Here is a 24043-nt window from a genome sequence, read left to right as displayed (position 1 = left end):
ACTCTCAGGAGGAACCTACAACTCCAATAGCCTCAACTACGCTTCAAAGGCCACATTTCTATTTCTAGCCCAACACATCTTCACAGCTCTTCAGGGCATCAATCCAAACGCCTTCTAGACAAAACTCCTCTCTCCTAAAAACCATCTGGGGTTATTTGGGCTAGACAGGGCCACAGCAAGTCAGATCATAGCCCCCCACACCTGAAGCTACCAAACACTCCTCACTGAATTGGAAGACTGCTCCCAGTCTCCAACCAAAGGTAAACAGACCTCAAAATGCTGGCGGCCACATAAAAGGCTAGTGTGTAAAAATAATCCAGTTCAACAAATATTTCCACTACAAGCAGATCACAGACATGCGAGCTGCAGAGACACACAGAGAGAAGCTAGCAGGAAGAGTCCGCTTCCAAGAGTGTATAACCAACCCAGCAAGGAGAGCAGAGCAAGACTGGGGTGCGGTGAGCACCTCAGGAGGACACCGTCAAGTCCTTTGGGCAGCATTCGGGCTGCTACAGCACTCCAAATCTAGGCAGAACTACAGCCCAGGACTCCAGAAGGCCAAAAATCCCACTGCCCTCAAGTTGATTCCAACTCATAGTGACCATACAGGACAGAGTAGAATGGCCTGTTTAATAGTTCCCAAGAACACCTGGCTGAACTGCCAACCTTTTGGTTAGCAGCCGTAGCACTTAACCACTACGCTACCAGGGTTTTCTCCAGAAGGCCAGGGGAAGGAAAGCGGCTGCAAATGACTGAAGATCTCATTTAAAACAAATCCCTTGTTTATCCAACATTTGTTGCGTCAATGTGTAAACATCCATTAAAGTGCCAAATCAAGTATTAAACACTTCCATGCTAAAGTCAATGGTCTATAATGCATAGGACTCTGCAAACGGGAAGAAAACAAAACAAATAAACATTAAACAGAATTAACCATAATCCATAAAATTGACAATCATGTGTACTTCTGTCTCAAATGACTGCCTGTTAGCTATTCTACTCTCTGGGAGGAGCCCAATTTCCCAGGCGCTCTGCTTGCCCAATGGCGCGGACAGGCCAGGACACTGTTGGAGCCAGTGAGTGTACCACATACCAGCCATGTGGGGGACCTAGACAATGATCCCTCCAAAACAGCACCAGGTCTTTGGGGTGAGGCCCCCATGACACACCACTTTCCCTACCCCCTCTGAAAATTAATATTGCTGCAATGACTGGAGAGAAAAGCACATATCTAATAATAGGAGTGGAGCAAGGAGTTCTGGAACCAAATATTTCTGGGAAACCATCGGGAAGGCTCTAAACTAACTGCAGGTAACGCTAGAGACCGCAAGTCCCATGGCTAGGGACTCCATTCCCCCTATTTCTTAACAGCCTCTGGCACACTATTGGGGCTTTATATAACATGAGCTAACGAAAGCACAATAAATAGAAATAGCTTTACCAACTCAAGCCAATTTTTGTCTGTATGTACATGCTAGAAAAATCCCACACAGCTCAACAAATTCTACATTATGCTTGCTCCGTCCCAATATAATTTCAATAGTTCTACTGTAAACAGAAATTACTGGCAGGATTTTGATTAAAATAATGGTGACATTTCCCATCCACCTGTGTGACAGACTCTCCCCACGACAGAAGTAGCTTGATTTAAAAATGATACCAATAACAATCAGGGAGATGAGCACCACTTCTGCATACGAAAAAATAATCGGTCATCTATGAAGATTAAAAGAACAACCGGCCCCATGACAGCCTAAAATTTAAAAACTGAGCGAACTCTGCATTTGGAAAGTAGTTCCTGATCTGGAGTCTCTTGACCCTTGTTTCCAGTGACTCTGGGCTATGCATAAATTAAGCACAGGTGACAAAGCACCACACAGAGGTGCTGTGACTTAGTATTCGCAGAAGGAGGTTAGGAGCCAGTGGGGCCTGAAAAATCTGCAAATGTTCGACCCATTATTTTTGAATCACAAGGACCACCCGAGGGTAGGGGAGACAGGGGCCAGCATGCTCACTGCCAATGGGGAAGAAAGGAAGGGTCCGATTCCACCACAGAGCCCAGCTCAGAGTCAAGGTACAGATTCCTGTGCTGGTTCCTCCTGGAATATTTGTGCATAAGCAGGGCCACATCCTGAGCACACCGGGCAGTGTGAAAGGCCCTGAGTTTGAAAGTAGAAAGTTAATGCTGCTGACCAAAGGCACTGAATGGGAGACCAAAACGCGCACCCTGGCTTTATTTCCGGGGGGGGAAAAAAATTTTTTTTTTTTTTAAGGGCATTTTAATGCCCGGCTTCCTTTATGATAGATACATTTTACTTCTACAATAAAGTCACGCTGACACCGTTTGGCAATTGTCACAAATTTTCACCTTATTTTAACTTTTGGAAAATAGGTCTCTGGAGAGAAAATCTGGCTAATTAACATACACCTACAGCTCTGTGTGTGGGTGGCTCCAAGGTGATCCTGTCCTGTGGTCAGCCCTCTCCAGTGAGGAAACACTCTGACTAGTCACCACGGTTTCAGAGTTAGTGACCTTATTTACTCTGTGATCCCACCGGTTTATTTACTAACTTTATCAGCCTCTTTCTACTAGGAAACAAGTTCCTTTTTCAGCAATTTACTGTGCCCCTAACACGTGTTTTTTTTAACACGTGCAACTTACTGTACCAGGCAAATTGAACATCCTCAACTATTCCTCCAATACTTTGTGGTTACAACACTAACATCGACCAGCTCCTAGTATGTGCCAAGCATCGTGTAGGTAAGAATCTTTACAGTAAGCATCCATTCCCTCAGTCGAGCCTCATAATGACCCTGTGCGGTCACTGCCATTTCTCAGATCAGGAAACAGGCTCAGGGATGTCAAGAAACAGGCCCTCGGCCCCCCAGCTAGCAGGTGGTGGAGTCTCAGTAGGATTTCAGAGCCAACGTTCTTCATTCCGAGCTACCCTGCCTGTCTGGAGGGCAGGGACAGGGCTGTCAATGAAAATGCTGGTCTGAACTTAGCGCGCTCTGCCACTGTGTTTTCCAGGCGATGTCCCCCAGGTGAGGACAGGTACTGTGACCACCTGCCTCCCTGTCGTAGCAGCCCCACCTCCCAGAGCAGGGCCTGGCGCCAAGCAGTCCAACACACGCAGGTGTGAAAAGTACTTGGGGAGCAGCCAGGGTTGTAAGGACGGTGTTATCTCTGTGGCTCCTTCTCTGACAAGTATGCTGCCCGGCATATAGAGGCCCTCAGCACATTCCATTCAGCTGAACCCCAAACTTGATCCAGACAACTGCAATTCAGGTTTTAGTACAACAAAATGACTCGGCGTTCAGAGAAAGCGTAGGAAAGAACAAATACCATTGTTCCTCCCGCTCCTGCCTCAACAAACCTCCACCTTCCAGGAGATGCCTAGATGCCGAGGTGCCCTGGAGTCACTGGTTCCCTTCTCTTTGTGGGCGAAACACCCAACCACCTGATTCTGCGGCCCAACAGGTTCTGTCAAATCACTGAAGTGGCAGAAGAAATTCTTGACAGATCTGTGGAGTCAGAAAATCAATTCGCAAATGCCACGTAATTCACTGACAAGCCCACCGGGGCATTTGTACTGAATGGGAAGGGATTCCCCCCCACACACAAAGGACAAAGATAAGAGCAAGAAACATATTTACATTTTGTCTGCAGACCCAAGCACTTGGAGCCGGCGAGCAGGAGTAATGAGAACGGCGCGTCACAAACAACGCGGGCCTGCCAGCGATGAAAATTAATGGGAAGGTAAAGAGTTTCTTTTGATGCTGGAAAGGCTCCAGTAAAAACTGGTCTGTACATGGGAACACGGTGTTAGACTGAGAGAGAATCAGCTTGTCTGACTTGTGGTTTTCTTGACAACATTCATCTTCTCTTGGCCTGATACAGGGCAATTAGTGCTTGTCAGCTGAATCATGTGTTATTAAGATCATTCAGGCATTTTTTAATTACAGTTAGCGAGACAGACAGTAATGAGATCTCCAGCAACTTTAAACTTTCCACTTCCTTTTCAGATAAATCTTAAGCTGCCTTTTTTCTACTGATGTTTCAAAAGAATTGTTTATTCTTGCAGGTAGCTACAAGTAACTCAGCCCCAGCTTCCCCCACCTCTACACCAAACATCAACCGCTGGGGCTCCCCCCAAAATCAATCAGAGACATCTTTCTTAGACATCTGCTCCCTCTAGTTGGACATGGGTCAGGCACTTTCAGTTTAAAACAAAAAAAAGGAAACGCTTTTACTAGAGAATTCCATTTTGGTCTGCAGAGCACCCATGCCCAGGCCTTGCCCCACTCACTACTCTCCCCGTTCCTCAAGGGCCACGATCAGGAGCCCTGCTGTCCTCACTCCAAAACCCACTTTTGTCGCTATTAACTCTTCACAATCATGAGCTGTCAAAGCATCAAAAAGGATAAAAATGATTTAATCTGCTTTTACAGTCTATATTTCATTCTATTTGCTTTCAAATGAACCATTCTCGGAAAGGTTAAAGTACAGTATCTCGTTCAACCTGAATCTGGGTACATAATTTCTATCTCTTAAAATGCTCCCCTCACATCGCTATTTCATTGAGGGAATAATTTCCTTTCCTGGGAGATTTTCAAGTTTTTATGGTCCCAGTCTTTTCTCTTTATACAGCCAGAAGCCAATGTGATCTCTGAGCTATTCTTGGTATACCATCTGTTTCTTTACGAGGCCAGCGAGAGGGGTTTGGGGGATGTGTGATAAGGGAGGAGAGGCCCCCAAAGCCAATTCTTGCAGGAAAAGCAACCCTAAGATGGTGTTAACCCATACAGACTTCTGAATGCTCCACAAGCTTCAATGAACAGTCAATTTGCCTTCTGCAGGCAAATTCTCCTAACACCTATTACCCATTCCTAGGAGTATATTTATGAAAAGCAATTAAAAAAAAATCTTTGTCCTAAGTTTGTTCAAAGTTCCTTTCCATGGGACATGTCATATAATGCATTAGGGGTATCCCTGTCCTTTGAGTTTTGTGAGTCTTTAGTTGTTTTTATAAAGCGCGCCATTTCCTGCAGGTCAGTACAGACAGGAAGGCCCTCAGCGAGATGGGCTGACACAGCAGCCGCAACAAACGCGCTCAGGCGCAATGGCCGCGAGGACAGAGCGAGACCGGCTGCGCTTTGTTCTGTGGCACACAGCGTTGCTACGAGTTGGGACCACTCGGCGAAATCTAACTACAACAAAGTGTACAGTTCCGGGCAAGATGGCCACTGCAATCCAAAAACATATCCTTTATCCCCACATAAAAGCCACCTTCCCTTTCCACAGTTCCAGTTGGCTGTTTGTCACCACCCACCACCCACCAAGGTCCAAAAGTCAGGGGGTAGGGGAGAGCTCAGAGCATGACTCGACAAGTCCATGACTCGACAAGTCCCCCCACACACACACACAAAATGTGGAAGCAGGCTGTCCTGTGCTTAGTGACCATGACCACGGCCTACCCAGCTGGACACCTTCCACGGAACTGCTGTGTTGCCTCTGGGCAGGAGTGAACCTACAGGCTAACTCAGTGTGGAATTGGTAATTCCACCAAGGGCCTTTACAGGCAGGCTCACAAAGCACCCAGGGAACCCACTTCTGGGGGAAAGGAACCTGACCACACCGAATCACAGAATAAAGCAAACATTCTTACTTTGGGCACTAGCCCACTGTGGGGGTAGGAGGCAGACTACTGTGGGCCTGCCTGCCATGCAAGGGCACAGCCTTCAGAGGGAAGCAGCTAAATTCCAGAGGGTGGAAGACCAGGGGAGCATTGGGACCAGCCTGATACACAGAGAGGAGCTAATGGCCCGAAAAAAGAAATTTAGAAACACCAGTGGTTAGAATGTATTTATTTAGAAGAACAAAGGAAAAGGTACTTTTTTTTAAAGGTCTAGACACAGGAAACAAAGTAAGAAGAGAGGGAAGGACCCACCCTAATTTAAAACAGTATTCTTTAGAGTAGAACCCTCTTACACACAGTAGATACAGCTTAGAAACACTTACATGTTAAAGATTTAAGAAAGGGAAACTGAGGAGGGGAGGAATGGGGTCAAGCTCACCCAAAGCTAACAGGCCTGTGCTCTGCATCCTCACAGCTCAGGCCCCAAGGGGCAGCCAGCCCCCAGGGATTCCTCCTGGGCTCAGGTCAATAGCACAGGCCAGCAGCAGGAGGCACTGTCCCCAGTAGGGAAGTCCTTGCTAGAAAATAAAATACAACAATCCCAGAACTCTGAGATACTTGAGCATGTCAGTTTGCATCAGTACAGAAAACTCTTACTTAGAAAGAGCAGCCAAGGCAGTCAGCACCCTATCACATTGCAAATAGGCTTCTTAACCCTAATATTGCTCTTGAAGAAAAGTCTCTGCTGCTTGAAGAACGTGTAAACAGTCAGTTCAACTTTTTTCTCTTTATTAATATAGTTTTCAAATCCATGTACAACAGAAAGAAAAACCAAAACCAAACTCACTGCTGTCGAGTCGATTCCAACTCATAGAGACTTGACAGGACTGAGCAGAATTGCCCCGCAGGGTTTCCAAAGAGCAGCTGGTGGATTTCCACTGCCAACCTCTTGGTTAGCAGAGGAGCTCTTAACCACTGCATTCATTACTAGGGCTCCACAAGCCCTAAATAAACTAGGGATTTTAGTTAACAATGTATCAATGTTGGTTCAGCCATTATAACAAATGTACCACATTAATGCAAAATGGTAACAGCAGAAGAAACTGCACAGGGGAGAGACTGGGTGTATGGGGAACTCCCTGTACTTTCTGGGCAATTTTTCTGTAAACCTAAAACTGTCCTAAAAAAATAAAGTGTATTTTTAAAAACTCACATTGCAGTAAAAGTTATCAGTTTGCTTTTGGTGTTTGGAAAACCGCACTGTTTTGAACAAAACCATTAAAGTGGTCTTTTATTTTTTTTGAAGTCCTAATTTTTATTAGTTCACCCAAATCCTGACTAAAGTTACATCATCTAACTCTCCTGGACACTAGGAGAACTCACCTCAGGGTGCTGGGCGGTGGCTTCGGGTTCTGAAGAGAACATGGAAGTTAACCCCATTTACTTCATTTGGCTTCCACTACATTCTGCCGTCTTTGCAGCAATAATTTCATTTCCTCAAACTTTTCATTGTCAGAACATTTACTGCAAACGCCATTTAGCTCAGCGGTACTTGTTACTTGCTATCTGTCAGGTCAGTCTTAAACAAGGCTCACTGCTTTTCTAGTCGCACCAGCTGACCGAGAGTCACAGCCTGTTCTGTTAAAGGAAGTGGTATTATTTCAGGTTAGGAAGGAGCCTGAGGAAGGGAGGCAGGGAGGGTGAGCTGGCGCTACCTTCTGTGCCGACACTGCAGAGGGAGGAAGGTAGGTTTTAGCTGATTTTATTCTCTCTTCCGCCTAGACTCCTTGAATCAACACGCACTTACACACCCATCTGCAAGAGAGGGTGTTAAGGTGGTTTTTTTTTTGGGGGGGGGGCTGGTACTCCTGAGGTTCATACTATTTGCATGATGCAAGTGCTTATGAAAGTATTAGAACTAAATGTGGGCCCTGTCGGCACGCCGTGGACAACCAGGCTCTCTCCAACGGTGCTGGCAGGAGTCTAAATTGGCCTCGCTCCTATGGCAGCTGACTAGGCAGTATCTATCACTCACAAATGCATTCGTCTTGAGATCCTGCAACTCTACTTGTACGATTGTACCCTGCAGATACACTTGCACATGTGTCAACTGATGCATGTACAACGTTCTTCAAGGTAGCACTGCCTGTAAGAGAAAAAGACTGGAAGCAACCCAAATAGCTAGGGAAAGGGAAGTGGCTACATAAAATGTGATCGCCCATACCATGGAATACTGTTCAGCTCGCGCGCGCATGTGCGCGCGTACACACACACACACTTTAAGCTTTCACGTACTCACTGAATTGGAAAGATTTCCAAGAAATGCTGTTACCTTAAAAAAAAAAAAGTATTGCACTGGGCAAATCTGCTGCAAAAGACATCTTTAAAGTGTTAAAAAGCAAAGCTGTCACTTTTAGGACTAAGGTGCACCTGACCCAAGTCATGGTATTTTCAGGCACCCCATATGCATGTGAGAACTGGACAGTAAATAAGGAAGACTGAAGAAGAATTGATGCCGCTGAATTACGGTATTGGCGAAAAATACCGAATATCCCATGGACTGCCAGGAGAACGAACAAATTTGTCTTGGAAGAAGTACAGCCAGAACGTTCCTTAGAACGCCTCTCTTGCTTTGGGCACACTATCAGGAGGGACCAGTCCCTGGAGAAGGACATCATGCTTGGTAAAATAGAGGATCTGTGAAAAAGATGAAGAGCCTCACCAAGATGGACTGACATAGTGGCTTCAACAATGGGCTCCAACATAACGACTGTAAGGATAGCACAGGACCAGGCAATGTTTCATTCTCTTGTACACAGGGTCACTATGAATCAGAATCGACTCAATGGCACCTAACAACAACAACACAAAGCAAGGTGCAGAACGGTGTAAACAGCAAGCTAGACTGTGTATAGTAGGGGGAAATAACATTCATATTTGTTTCAGTGTGTACAAAAAAAACTCTGGAATGACACACAAAAAAATCATCAACAGCAGAAGGAGAGGACCCCAGGCAGATAGAGGACTTCTCTACATGCCTTAAAAAAAAATTTTTTTTTTTCTTTAAACTATGAGATGGCATCACTTGTTAATAAATCAATAACACAGGAATTTAGTGCAATTGCTGCTATAAATTGGTCCAATGTTTCTGGAAAGCATTTAGTAATATGCATCCAAAGTCTTAAAAACATACACATTTTTAACTCCGTAGTTCTACTTTTAGAAATTTAACCTAAAGAAATAGCCAGACACTAAAAATAGTCATAGAAAAGATGCATGGCTGTACAGAGATGTTCATCCCAGTGTGGCCTAGAGCAGTAAAAAACTGGGATCAAATTAATGAAATATGGTAAATTATATCATGGAATATCATGTAACTTCAACAAATAGTATATATATATGTATATATATATATACATATACTTTTTTTTTTAACCAACACTGAAAGATATTTTTAATAGCAGTGTTATGTATTGAATTATTTCCCCCCAGAAGCAGGTACTGTAAACCCTAACCTCTATGCCTGTGGTTATAATTCCATTTGGGAATGTGTTTTCTTTGTTATGTTAATGAAACAGAATTAATGTAGGGTGGGTCTTGAATCAATCTCTTTGGAGATATAAAAGAGATTAAAACAAGTGAGCAGAGGAGAAATGGGGTAAGAGAGATGCCAAGACATATAGAGATCTCTGAGGAATCAGGAAGCAGAGGCTGGAGAGACAAGGCCCTTCCTCCAGAGCCTTCCCCTCGCACTCGGCACTCTGAATTTGGACTTCTAGCCTCCTAAACTGTGAGAAAATAAATTTGTCTGTTAAAGCCATCCACTTGTGGTATTTCTGTTATAGCAGCACTAGGTAACTAGGACACAAAGTAAACTCCAGGTTAGGAAAAAAGAAGTTACAAAATAGTATCTAAAGTGTTATTTCACTCATCCAGTTTTATGTTCATATAAGGGGGGAGTACCTGGAAGGGCATACGCCAAAATGCTAATGGTGGAAGAATTTAGTGGTAACTTTTATTTCCTTTATTTTACTCTTTTGTAGTTCCTTATTCTTAACAAGCATTTCTTTTTAAATCAGAAGTAAAATCATTTCCTCCTATATGTAAAATTCAAGACATACATAATAAAGAATGAAAGAAATCTACAAAATCAGAAAAAGAAGAGCCCTAAAGCACAGAGATGGGCACACTCAGCCCGGAACATCCAGGCGAGGTCTCTCTCACGTCCCGATCCTGACCAGCTTTCATACCAGGTGCTCTTCACAAAAAAGGTACAAGTGGTGAATAAAACTAGACCCAAAATAGCAAACAGAATGCCACGGGCTCAAATGGGGAGTTGGAGGGGCAGAATGGTTTTCATCCTCCCTTCTCTTTCCTTCTAAGTTTGGCACAAACAGTTCTTTGGCTTATTATAGGGCAGTGTGACAAAAATACATTCTAACAGCAATTAAACACCATGTCTAACAGCCAAGTGTTTTCGGTTAATAAAGAGCTCTGCTTATAATAAGAGAAATCATTGTCTAATTCAAAGCAGCTGAAATCTAAGCCCTCGTCCTTATTTATCATGAGTGATCAGCAATGTTTTTAAAAAACAACAGAAAACACCAACCCCACCAGAGACACAATACACAGAATATTATAGTAATCAAATAAACCTGGGTTTGAATCCTGGCTCTGCCACTTAATAAAAAGTGACCCTGCACAAGTTAACCTTTCTAAACCTGGAAACCTCGGTTTTCCTTATGTAAAACCAAAACCAAAAACCCAATGCCATCGAGTTGACTGCAACACATGGTGACCCTATAGGACAGAGGAGAACTGCCCCAAAGCGCTCCCAAGGAGTGGCTGGTGGATTTGAACCATCGACCCCAGGGCTCCACCTATAAAACAGGATGTATATAAGGCCCTCTCAAGACACTGGCCTAGCCAGCCTTCTTTTGACTTTTCCCTTTCCTTGACCAGAATTGTTAAAAATTAAAATATTCTAGCACATGGTGGGCCCCCATGAGAGTGACTGAGTGAGGTCTATCAATACAGGTTATGAGAGGCAGCAGTCATCTGTGCGGCTCTGGGGCAGGCGGCGGCCCTGCCTAGAGTCCAAAAGTGTGAGGTCAAATTCCTTGAAACTTTTTTCAACAACATCAAATTATTTCATTTAGGTAAAATTTATTTCAATGGTATTAACAGTTATGGGCATCTACCACAACTGAATCTGTCGGTTTTGCTTCCAATACATTAAACCTTTGTCTCCCACAATATCAGAAACCGGTAGTTGCCCTTCCACAACACCAGGCTGGAGGCACAGCCAGGTAGAAAAAGCAGAGACCTTAAGAACGGGACCAAGGGCCAGAGCCAAGCTGGTCACTGATCAGACTGGGAACCTTGGACCAACGACTCAACTTCTCTGAGAAAAACAGGGCACCATCACCTACCACCTCGCAGAACTGTTCTGAGGATTAAAGGGATCACTATCCTAAAAGCTTCCAACAGTGCCTGGCATTGGTGACACACCATAAATATTTCCTTCCTCCTTGCCATGCGTCTTGCTCATCTTAGCTACCGGTCGGGTTAACGCACTCTGAACTAGTACTTAGAGAAAGGGCTGAAGACTCCCAGGGAGCTCAAATTCATCATGTTTCAGCTGCTTTTTAAGTAAAATGGAGATAATGCTATCTGCCTCCTATTCACCTTTAAGGATGTTGTGAGGATTAATTGAATGGGACATATTAAGCTCTTATTTCCTCAGAGAGAGACACCATGTAAGTATAGGATATTATTCCATCAACGGCCTGCTTTAAGATCATCCCCCACCACCGGCACAAAAGGAATGTACCCTTTCACTCCCATCCTGGCTTCAATAATTCTAATTCAATTAAGCCAGAAATCTCACTCGGAGAAACACCTCTTGTTTCAGGGATAATGTGAAACAATTCCAAACTTAAGGCCTGGACAATGTTAAATATAATTTAGAGCTCACTTTTTCTAGGCCTCCTAAATATTCTAAGTACTACATAAGACAAGGAAATTTGGCATTCCGGATCTCAACACTTCAGCAGTTCTCTGTAGAAAATGCACTGATATTAAACAGAAACACAGGCAAAGACCTATTTTTCTACCAAAAGGCATAAGGTAAAGGAGAAAATACACCTCAAAGTTGTCCTCTTAAAAATGTAGAGGAACCTAAAATGTTTCACCTACCTTCTAATACTTAAAATAAGAAAACACAAAAGTTCTTCGGTAAATACAACTAAAGCCAACATAACATTGGGATTCTATAAGTGAGCAGGAAAAAGAAAGATAAATAGGGTCCCATGTAGAACACCCCAATCTTGAAAACTTCAGGCTATAGATTAAAAATTGTTCATTAATATACATATATTTTAATAACGATGTTTCAAGCATACAGAAAAGTATAGATTCCCAGGTACCCAGCCCCCAGCTTCATCAAATTTTAACCTTTAGTTGCTATTTTTAAAGGAATAAAACATAATAGTTTAGCTCCGGTCTTACCCTCTCCATCCTGTTTTCTCCCCTCCTCCCTCCAAAATAATCACTTTTCAGAATTTGGAGTTCAGTTTTCCCAAAAAGTCTACATTTACTACATCTTTATGGCTCCAATAACAACATAAGGTATTGTTCTGCACATTTTAACTCCCTATCAAGTGGAAACCCTGGTGGCGTAGTGGTTAAGAGCTACGGCTGCTAACCAAAAGGTCGGCAGTTCAAATCCACCAGGCGCTCATTGGGAACTATGGGGCAATTCTACCCTGTCCTATAGGGTTGCTATAAGTCGGAATCCACTCGATGGCAGTGGATTTGGTTTGGTTTTGGTTTTATCGATGGAATTACACTGCATACACCCTTCAGGTGGCCCTTCTGCTCAACAATGTGTTTGTGAGGTTGATCCACGCAGCCACGCGTGGTGCCGGTGCCCTTAGGTCATGTCTACTAGAACTCCTCTAGGCGACTGCCACTCCCCCCACCCCCATGGATGTTTACTGTCTTCCCAACTCTTCACTCCTATAAAGCGTACAGCAATGAACCTTCTTGCACTTGTTCCCTTGTACACACTTGTGCACAGGAACGCCTCTAACCCAGGAGACCACTCCATCATACCGCACACACCTTCCACAACTTGCTCTCCAAAGCGGCTGCCTCGGTTTCACCCCCACCAACAGAACACACAGTTCACTTTGCTAGAAGCCTAAGATGTCAACCCTTGAAGCTTTCAGACTTTTAACTGTTGCCACTCTGATGGGTGTTTAAAAAAAAAAAGATGTTTACTTTGAAAACCACACATATAACTGAGAACATCACCTCTTGGTCCTCACTGTGGTCCCGAATTAAACTGAGCTGAGGCCCACATTCCGCCAATTGGCCAGGTGGTCCCTAATAGTCTGAGCAAGTCAGCAAACTCAGGAGCATAAACTGCACAGTCCCCTAAGCCACGGATGCTATGATCACATACGAAAATTAATCCGACAGCGTGTTTGGCACCTCGTTGGGTGGTATGGTGGTATCTACAGCCTCACCTACCCTCACTCCGACCTCCTCAGGAGCTGTGCCCATCTGCTAGGCCCCACTATAGGGCAGACAGGTGATTTCTGCTACGTACAGAGTATTTACGAAACTGGTATGTGCGTGGCACTGTGCAGGTGTTTTGTTTTTTTTTTTTTAATTTACAGACTTCATAAGCATCTGTCCTAAAATTACTCATAACCAATTTAAAAAAGCAAAACTCTCTGTATCCTCACAGCTCCATCTGAGTAACTTTAAAAGGGGAAAAATGAAAACTCCACCACAGAGACTTGGAAAAATCTTGTTAAACCTGCTCTGCCACTTAAGGCTAAGGTATTTACCATCTTGCAGTCAAATCAGGGTAGTTATATTTCCCCTTAGATTCATACTCTCTAAGTTTACTCAAGAAATAATGTGACAAGATTCCCTAGATTCTCTCATCCATGAATTTTTAGACAAGTGTTTCATGAAAGTCAGTAAAGAAACAGTTTTGCCTGAGTTATCACATAGCCCGGAGAAGGCATATATTTCCGTTAACCAACAATACTCCACCTTGGGCTGCCTGCATGCAAGTTGGTAACATGATCCCTTTTATAAAACTAAAAATCAGAACTGAGCAGCTGCTCCCTGCCTCCATGACCTCGGGAGCCACAGCAAGTAAACGATGCTCTACAAGGGGCTGGCTGCAAAAGGGATGCAGACACAGAGATCAAAGTACGCAAGGGGCTCAAGTGCGCAACAGAGCAAGTGAGGGCGAGAGACACAGACTCCGGCCAGCGGGGCCATCTGAGGAGGGGTCAGAAACAGTGTTTGTGGAGGGTGGGCCCAAGCCAGAAGAGATGAGCACTCGGCTTCCCAGGAAGCAATGGGCCCGGGGAAAGGGGTGCAAGAGGGGGTGGGCAGACCAACTGTCCATGAAGCAAGTGGCCCTAAAGAGAAGAAGTGGGAATGAGGCTGGGAGGGAGAGAAGGACTAGAGGGGTCTTCACAGCAGTGCCTAGATTTGACAGAAGCCAAGGAGGGAAGCTGCTAGAAACGTGAAACAAAGCTTAACACTCTATGTGAAAAGCAAAAGTGCGGCCTCCTCCTGTGATGGTGCTGCGCACAAGCTCTTATTCTACCTCTTCCGCCCACTCACAGCAGGAGCCACTCACCTACGTCCTCCACAGAGAGGGCCAGGCTCCCTTGGAGCCAAGATCCAAGGCTTCTCGTGTGCATACATTAACCGCCACCTCTGGAGCTCCAGGTCCTCCTGACCTTGGCTGACCCTGTGCCCTGCTGGTTTTCCTCCTAACCCTCCAATCATCCCCTTCCTGCCCCCTTTGTAGGCTTTCTCTTCCTCCACAGGCCTCCTAACAGCAGCTCTCCCCAGACAATCGCTCAGCCCTTGGCCCTCTACCCTTCCTCTTTAAATTCAATCCCTCAGGAAACTCATTCGCTTGAATGGTTTTAACAAACACAGCCAGGCGTTAGGGTGGCATAAATTGTTAAGTGCTGGACTACTAACCAAAAGGTTGGCGGTTCAAAGTTACCCAGAGGCCCCTTGGAAGTAAAGCCTAGCAATCTGCTTCTGAAAAGTCACAGCCTTGAAAACCCTATGGGGTAGCTCTACTCTGCACACTTGGGGTTGCCATGAGTCGAAATCAACTTGATGGCAACCAACCACAAGAAGCCAGGATTTAGAAATACCTGTGGCCAACTTTGACTTTACTCTCAATCTCACACATTCAGTCCACGTGCTTATTAAGCACCTACTAGGTCCCAGGCACTGTCCTGGATGCTGGGAACTCAGCACAGACAGGGCAGACCCTCCCTGTCTCTTGAGCATTTTTGTTTATTGAAAATGTCTGAAATGCCATCCGTTCTCCCCCCACACTGCTGCTCCTCCTGCCATCTGGGTTTTTGACCAAGAAGTTGATTCGCCTCCCAGTCACATCCATGTGCATACCTCCCAGGCTCACCCTGGTCTCCTCCCCTGCTCCCAAACCAGAAGTTACCATGTTCTGGGGGGCACACTGGCCCCAGTCAGTTACTCTTACCCTTTCTCTCCTTTTGACACCTGCCTACAGCCCTCACGACCCCCGGAGTCCAGGCTTCAGTCCCCTCTTCCCACTCAACTCCCCAAAGCCAGGAAGTCTTCCTAACACACTGCTCTAAGTCATGCCACTTTCCTGCCAGAAAAGTAGCCTCCTCCAAGCCTTTCTTGCTCACTTCTATACCAGTGACCTTTCTCCTATAAATACCTAAAGCACTTAAATGTCTGTCCGCTCTGAATTCTGGGCTGCCTATGATATTTCCTGTACGCTTAAACCAGCTTGTACACTGTTAATGTTCCCAGGAGCATCTCACCACCCAGTTAAATGATAGGCTCCTTGAGAGCAGGGACAGGTGTGTAGTCAACATCGAGCACGGTCCACAGCATGCAAGACAGATGGGGTGGGAGGAGGTCTGCAAACCTACAGACAATGCCTGGCAGCTAGGGGTGTCACACTGACTGGAGGGGTAAGAACGAGACTGGAGAAAGGGGAAATTCAAGACTCTCTGCTCAGGAAATAGCAACAGGACATGATAACTGACTGTTCGCCAAAGGAGTCACCAGAACAGCCCAAGACAAGGCCATGGTTAAGCTCCAGCAAACTGGAGGACAAAAGCCAGCTTCACCACGGGCATAAACCAGCTCTGCAAAGGAGAATGCGGATGAGATTGGTTTTGGCTCTACTGAAGGAAAATCAGGCCATCCAGTGACCAAGTCCTACAGGACTGGACTTTGGACTCCTCAACAGTGAGATGACAGTCAAAGCCACGAGTGAGTGCCTCTACAAAGAAGTTGGCTTAAAAAGAGAAAATCAATTTATCTGAAGTCTGAGCTTAAGAGATGCCCAAAGATGAAGGTGCACAAGGAAAAAGAACAGCCAGGTTAGGTGTTGATTAGCTGACGCACTCGCTGGCTTCCATGGTGTGCTCATCCCCCACCCCAGGTGTCCGTGGGAGGCCACACACAGGAGCCTCAGCTCTGCCATGGCATGCCATTTCGGTGCACTACAACTTCAGCCTGGCTGCTGGTGGCACACCAGGAGGAGCAGGACTTGGTGGCCCTGGCTGTGGGACACACAGCTTGGTGGTCAGACTTTGTAAACAAGCTGCCATTAACACTGAGCATCAAAACAGCCCCCTGAACAACCAGGAAGAACACTGCTGCCTGAGCTGACACTATCACATATGTCTGGACCACTGTTATTTCACCCACTGCTGCTGGTCCTTGTCCATGTCATAAATTTAAGTATGCAAAAGAAAAGGGAAGGAAAATGCCTGTGGCGACACCAAAAAAAAAAACCAAACTCGTTGCCGTCGGGTCGATTCCAAATGATAGCGACCCTATAGCACGGAGTAGAACTGCCCCCCACAGAGTTTCCCAGGAGCTCCTGCTGGATTCAAACTGCCAACCTTTTAGTTAGCAGCCATAGATCTTAACCACTATGCCACCAGGGTTTCCACAGAGAACATTAATTATGATCATGGAAAATCAAATCGCCCTGAAACTTCCAATATAACTGTTGTGAAACTTTTCAACCTTCTGATTCTTATACACCAATCTTCCCAAAGGCTCAGTGATACCTTCTTTTTAAGCTTTGAAGTCAATCAGATCCTTAGAGGACAACGAAGATTCACCTTTAACTCAGCTTTTCATGGCTTGTGGTGTTTAGACTGTCTCAGTGTTGAAATTTGCGGGATTTCATCTGCCACCAACAATCTAATGAGTTGTTCACTGCATCAGCCACAAATGATCACCAAACAACTATGCCTGCTCATTTGTCCTAGTTTCATTTGAGTCCTTGAAATGAAATGTCCGTGTCTACGGTAAAGGGTCCCATATGTTTTTTTTGTCTGGAGACTATAAAACAAGCACTCATAATATCTCTTCCTTTGATAGATTTCAAGGTCGCCTGCCTTGGCAAGGTCTCTCACCAACAGGTGTTGCTCTCCCTCAAACTCACTAAAATTTAAGTTCCATGAGAATAGGGGCTATCTTTTTTTTTTTTTCCAGCACTAATCCCCACTAGCTAGCATTGTGCCTGGCCCTTCTTAAGCAAACAATAAATAATAGCTTAGTGAATTAACAAATCTTCCTACTATGGCCATTATAAATGTTGTTGTTATGTGCCATGGAGTCCATTCAGACTCACAGCAACCCTATATTACAGTTAGTCTTGGCAGCAGAATGGTAAAGCACTTGGCTGCTAACCAAAAGGTTGGCAGTTCGAACCCGCCAGCAGCTCCACTGCAGAAAGACGTGGCAGTCTGTTTCTGTAAAGATTACAGCCTTGGAAACCCTATGGGGCAGTTCTACTCTGTCCTATAGGGTCACTGTGAGTGGGAATTGACTTGATGGCAATGAGTTTTTTCTTTATCTTTACAGAAGCAGATTGCCAGGTGTTTTCTCTTGCAGAGCGGCTCGTGGGTTCGAATTGACCTTTCAGTTAGCAGCCAAGCACTTAGCCGTTACACTATCAGGGCTCCCTCCATCATAAATAGCGGATGACAAATCTCTGCACTTACGAAAGGTGTACGCACACACTTCCCACGTTCATAAGCATCATCTGTTTAGACTGCATACAAATGTGTCAGCAGATGCCTGCTGCTCCCAGAAGTACACGCTACAGGACACAACCAACTATTCGCAGTTAGATGGCCCAACACCCCCTCAGTCCTGTCCACATGCATCAGACACCTAGCACCACGCATCATCGGAAGTAACAAGGAGGCAAGGTTTAACTAATATTAGACTCTCCACCAAGAGGCTCTCCGGAAAATAATATATTAACTTATATACGATTACTAATAAACATATTAACAGAATGAGAAAGACAGTAACTCTACTAAGAGGAATTCTTAAGGGAACAGATAAGCAATGCCTGCTGAAATAAAGACTTAACTAGGTGATCGGCATTAATGCCAGTGCCTTGGCAGCATCTAGAAATATGTTCTCAAAAGGTCATATACACAAACATCTACAGTAAGAACAAAAACAATTGTTCTGGGTTTCTTGACAAGTACGAATGATCTGTAGTCAAACCAACAGAGCTTTGTGTACCTGGCTGTGCCCACCCAAGGACCACAAGGGAGCCCAAAATGGCAAGGAAGGAGGAGGCAGCCAGGACCAGGAAAAAACGTGGGCCTCTGGTCCCAGCCTACTCTTCCATCTCACAAGGCTGAGACCCTGAGCAAAGCCTCAAGCTCCCTGGGTCTTGCTTTCCTCACAATAGAGAGAAATGGTCCAATTTTGGTGATTCTGTGAAGCATTCCAAACAAATGATATACGTCATAAATACTGTGTGGGGGATCGTATTTCCCATGTATTTATTTATTTGGAAAGAATGACAGTGGCTCACTAAATATATTTCCCATCTTGAAGCACCCATAGATGAAACATAAAACTTAAAATAAATTATTAAAAATAACTGCCGTCTCACAAAGATAGCCAGCCAGCTATTACGGCCTCCTGATGGAAGAACACAGCATCATCTAGGAAGTGATCCAGCCAAAATAGGCCTGCATCAGATCTTCAAGGAAGAGATTACAAGGGAGGGGGAAAAAGAAACAGTGGGGAACTGATCGATTAAGAGACTTAAAAGACATATGAACCAAATCCTCACACAAGAATCTTAGATTCGGATTCAATTTTTTTTTTGAGATGATGGGATTTGTGGGAAAATGGAAATCTGAATGACGGAATAGTTGTTATTAATGAATTACTGTCATTTCTGTGGCATGATAAATGGTACTGTGGTTGTTTAAAAAAAAAAAAAAGTCCTTACCTTTAGAGAGACACACTCAAACATTTATGGTTGAAATAAGATCTGATGTCTAAGATTTACTTCAATATTAACTAGAGGTGGGAGAAGAGAATGTGCAGATAAAAAAAATAATAAGGTTGGCCATGAGTAAACAATTGCTGAAGCTAAGTGATGGGTACAAAAGGATTCATTACACTCTACTGTCTGTTTTTTAAATATATATTTGAAGTTTTCTATAATAAGTAGTAAAAAATAAATAAAATGACGTTATTGCTATGAAAAAAATATCCGGAGCTGAATTTTCTGGATCAATTTAAAGATAAAGGGTCTTATCCTTTCTGAGCTCTAAACTTCAGGTGTGACATTTCCGAAGACATGCCACACACATAAATCATAAGAAGATCAACATAATAACTGCCCCTATACCAAGCTCAAAACCGAAACAATTAAGGGCATGCTTGGGTTGGAAATTATACCAGGGTGAAATACGTCCCTCAGTGCAAATTAGGTCAATATGGTTATTCAATTAAAGGAAAAAGGCCACCCGTTTACAGGCAAATCAAAGGAAATGGGGGCAATCCTGAGCCTGCCAGTCGAACAGCCTTCTCGAGGCCTTCAGAACCCGTGTTGAGGTACTGTCATTGAAAGATCACATCACGTTTCACAGATAGGCAGCTGTTCTCTGTCAAGTTGAAGGGCAGTCTCAGGCTGGAAGGGCAGACAGATGATTCTACGGATGGCCTGGTGTCATTCGTAAAGTGAATGAAACAACACAAACTTCATCTACTCTATCATATGATTTACCATACAAACCTACGGAGATTTAAGCTCCTTGAGGGCAAGAACTATCTTGAGCCCCTAGTCCTAAAAAGACTGCATATCTGGCACATGGCCAGATGCTCAGTACATGTTTCTTGAGTTACTGGCTACATGAACAGTTATTATAAATCCATATATGCACAGAAAAAAAAGGCCAGAGGAAATTAATCACAACATCGACAATGTAGTATAACTCTGGTAGTGGGATTACAGGTGATTGTTACTTTTTATACTTCTCTGTATTTTCTAATTTTTCTACAACAACCATCTACTGGGTCTATAATCACAAAACACTGTAAACTCACAAAAAAGACTGCAAGAGACTATAATTAACATACCTTGGGGAGGAGTGGAGAATAACTACACCAGATCACATGACTACCCACTACCCCCACCCCACCTCCCCCAAGCCTGGGTATTGGAAACTTCACTTATGCTTCAAGGCTCAGCAGTACTATTACCACCAAATCTCCACCCTACCCCTAGCCCTATACCAGCCCCTGCCCGCTGTAGTTAAGGTGACAGGTGCTCCCAGAGGTATAGCCAGCACAGGACCCACTTTGTAACCCCAGCATGTGGAGCAGTGCCAAGCAGCTCGTGAGATAGAAATGACTGAAACATTTCAGTTCCAAAAGACAGGGATGAAAATGGGTCGCAACTCTGACACCTGTTACTGATGCTGAACAGCTAACTACTAAATGTGGAAACAGACCTTCCACTTAGGAGCCCAGTGGTTAAGAGCTCAGCTGATAACCAAGAGGTCGGCAGTTTGAATTCACCAGTCGCTCCTTGGAAACACTATGGGACAGTTCTACTCAGTCCTATAACGTCGCTACGAGTCGGACGCAACTCGACAGCAATGGCTTTGGTTTTTTTTTGTTTCTGGTCAGAGAAATGCCTGTCAGAGAATCAACTACTACGCTGACCCTCAGACAATTGGCATGAGCAACAAAGGAGAAGCCAGTGCACGGGAAACTGTCCACCAGGAAAAAAAAAAAAAAAAGGTGACCAGGAGTATATGTTCAACTACCAAGGGAGATGCAGCCAAAGTAAAGTATTCAAATTTCCATAACCAGTAAAAGTGAGACAAAACGTGGCTTTCTAGAACTTGGCACTGTCAACAAAAAAGCCCACACCCATCTCCTCCTTCACCAGAGCTGAGTGGCAGAGGCCAATTCTAAAGCAAGTTGGGACTCACACATTCAGAGACTCAAGTTTTTCAGACTCAGAAAAACTAGTACAGCTCCCTAGATTTCCAGATGAAGAAACTGAGGCTTGAAAAGCGGGGGGAGTAACCAGCCCCAGGCCCTAGGGCAGGCGAGAACAGAACCAGCACTAGACCCAGTTCAGCGCTGTGCACCAAGCACCTCTCCTCTCCCTGTGACACCCATGGGCTGTCTCACTACCGTGCCACTCAGAACAACTGACTCTTCATATTGCTCATTTCTTTTAGGTGAGATGATGGTATTACGCTTTTTTTCTTCTTCTTCTAAAAAACAGAGACATTCTCTCTTAAAGATACATACTGAAATATTTATGGATAAAATAATATGATGTCCTTTTCAAACTCCCAGACGTGGGTGGGTATTGGGATGAAACTAGATTGGCTGTGCTTCCTGGTTAAGGCCAGGTGACGGTACATGGGGGTTCATTATACTCGTCTCTCCACTTCTGTGTATGTCTGAAATTCTCCATCAGAAAAAAATTTCATGAATATTCTTCAAAATGCCAGACAGCAACAGCACCATCCTATTCACCAAGTCTTTGTCCCCAACCTAGGTCTCCCCCTCCCTTCACCGCAAAAAGAGAGAGAACAAGGAAAAAGGAAGCAAAGGAAGAAGAAAGAAAGAAGAAAGAAAAGGGGAAAAACATCCACCTTCTGCTACTGTTTTGAGGACACTGCCCACAGTCTTTATGGCTGGGGTAATGGGGGGAGCACCATTGCCCAATGAGAAAGGGAGCTTATCCAACAAGTTATCCAGTCAGCAGTGAAAATAAGCCATGTCAGTATTAGATCATTAAATCAGCATTCTGGCAAAAAACAATATTTCAAAATGCTCTGCTGACAGCTGGATCAAACCCGCCAATATTTGACAGCAATAAATACAGTTATTTGGGAAGAGAAATAGGGAGTGACCTTACAGTTTCACTGCAGGATGCCAAATAAGGAAAGCTTGAAGCTGTAGGAAATGGAAAAGAACAGCTAATATTTGGCAAGCTTCCTTTATGATCAACAAATTAAAATGTTAAGGAAGCAATTTGTTGAGAGAAGATATTTTTGAAAGGAGCTGAATCATGCAGGTTCAGCCCCGGATATGGCCAATTGGTAATTTGAAATCATTTTTCAAAAGTTAATTTTTTCAGCCTCCAGAAATTTCATTGAAGGTATCACTGAGTTAATCATAAACCCACCTTTCTCCCAGCTCAGGTCAAGGGGAGGGACACCTTAACTTCATCCCCAACAGAAGCTCTGCTCTTAGCCCCTGGTTCAGCAATGACTGCAAACTTGGCTTTCATTGGCAGTCACAGTAATGGCAAGCGGATAAACAAAAATATAGTCTAAAGTCTAGCTTTACATTTCTGAAGACACTCTGGTTGCCAATCCATTTTCAATCATTAGCCACCTGACCTACTTTAAATCTAAGCCTAACATTACCAGGTTTCTTTAAGTAAAAAAAAAAATGTATACTTGTCTTCATGATCAATGAATAGTAGGTCTTTCTTGTGATTAAAAAGCCATTCCTCAATTCCCCCAAACCATGGCCCCCCCAAACTCCCTGCTAACTCAGAACTGAAGCCACTCTTTCAGCCAAAGATTAGACAACCCTGTAGCACAAATAACACAAGCGAGGAACATGCTTCTTAGTTTAATCAAGTATATGAGACCAAATGGGCAACACCTCCCCAAAAGCAAAGGCGAGAAGGCAGGAAAGGACAGGAAAACTGGATAAATGGACACACAGGGAACCCAGGGTGGAAAGGGAAAGGGGGAGAATGCTGACACATGGCGGGGGTTGCAACCAATGTCATAAAACAATTTGTGTATAAATTTTTGAATAAGAAACTAATGTACACTGTCAACTTTCACCTAAAACACAATAAAATTTAAAGAAAAAAAAAAGTCATTCCCATTCTAAGGGCCAATCACAGTTCAGATCTAGTCATTCGACAAAGTATTCACAGAGCACTACTGCTGTTGGCATTGCAAATCAAAGCCCCTATTATCAGGGTTGAGGCAGGGGAGGTGACAGGTAACAAACACATAAATAGTGGGTCCTGTAAAGATAAGTAAATGAAGAAGAAAAAGTTACGGGAAGGAAGGGAGAGGGGCCAGGAGGGAGTACTATTTTATATAGGGTGGGCAGTAAGGTTTCTCTGAAAAGGTAGCATCTAAGACCTGAAGGAAGTGAAACTATCAACACAAACCAACGTCAGCCTCTAAAACAGGAATCACCACCACCACCGCCACCCCAGGGAATACAGAAACTAAGATGCTTTTGGTAAGATTTTCACCCGTTTACTTAGTTACAAGCTGTTTTAGCTTTGCTATAACCTTGAGGAATCTAGACACTGCATTTATTGTTATTTTTTTACCAGCTCCCTTGTACTGACCCTACTCCTGGGCACCAACTGAAAACAGTGTTGTTTAGAAAATACATATCCTTTGTTCTAGCATTAAACCTGCACTGAGAAGAGCTCCTGGGTTTTATTTGTTCTCAGCATTAAGCCAAAATGTTAGGCTGTGGTCTTTAATGCATGATTTTATCTGGTATTCAAACACACCGTGTGGAATGGTCCAGAGTGGCCATTCAGACAGCACCCGGGAATGGGTGGCTCTCAGGGAGAATTCAGCTCCTGCAAGAAATGCAAAGCACAAAGCGGCCCCCTACCCAGCGAACAAATGTGTGTGAGCAAGTGTGAAGATTAATTTTATGTGCCAACTTGGCTAAGTCATTTGGTCATACTGGCCAGTTGCTTGGTCAAACACTAGTCTAGACAGTTACGAAGTAATTGTTAGGTGCCACTGAGCCAGTTCCAACTCATAGCAATTCTATGTACGACAGAACGAAACACTGCCCAGTCTTGCGCCATCCTCACAATCATTGCTATGTTTACGCCTGTTGTTACAGCCACTGTGTCAATTCATCTCCTTGAAGGTCTTCCTCTTTTTTCACTGACCCGCTACTTTACCGAACATGATGTCTCTCTCCAGGGATTAGTCCCTCCTGATAACATGTCCAAAGTAAGTGAGACGAAGTCTTACCATCCTCAC

General features: G+C 44.2%; 1 protein-coding gene across 10 annotated transcripts in view; it reads right to left on the bottom strand.

The window, feature by feature from the left end:
* The window catches only part of CUX1 (cut like homeobox 1), a 457171-nt gene that overhangs the window by 394708 nt on the left and 38420 nt on the right, over nucleotides 1-24043 (bottom strand). The window contains exon 1 of one of the 10 annotated variants that reach the window (XM_049903555.1): nucleotides 7023-11791. The exons of the other annotated variants lie outside the window; for them this stretch is intronic. Within the exon in view, the coding sequence (XP_049759512.1) occupies nucleotides 7023-7079 (57 nt within the window). The 5' untranslated portion in view covers nucleotides 7080-11791. Of the gene's footprint in view, nucleotides 1-7022; nucleotides 11792-24043 lie in introns of those variants that run through there. 10 annotated transcript variants of the gene reach the window in all.

Source organism: Elephas maximus, chromosome 12 (genome assembly GCF_024166365.1).
Source record: "Elephas maximus indicus isolate mEleMax1 chromosome 12, mEleMax1 primary haplotype, whole genome shotgun sequence".
Classification (NCBI taxonomy): Eukaryota; Metazoa; Chordata; class Mammalia; order Proboscidea; family Elephantidae; genus Elephas; species Elephas maximus.
The sequence above is the reverse complement of the archived record's forward strand: the minus strand, read 5'-3'. Positions and strand labels throughout refer to the sequence as shown.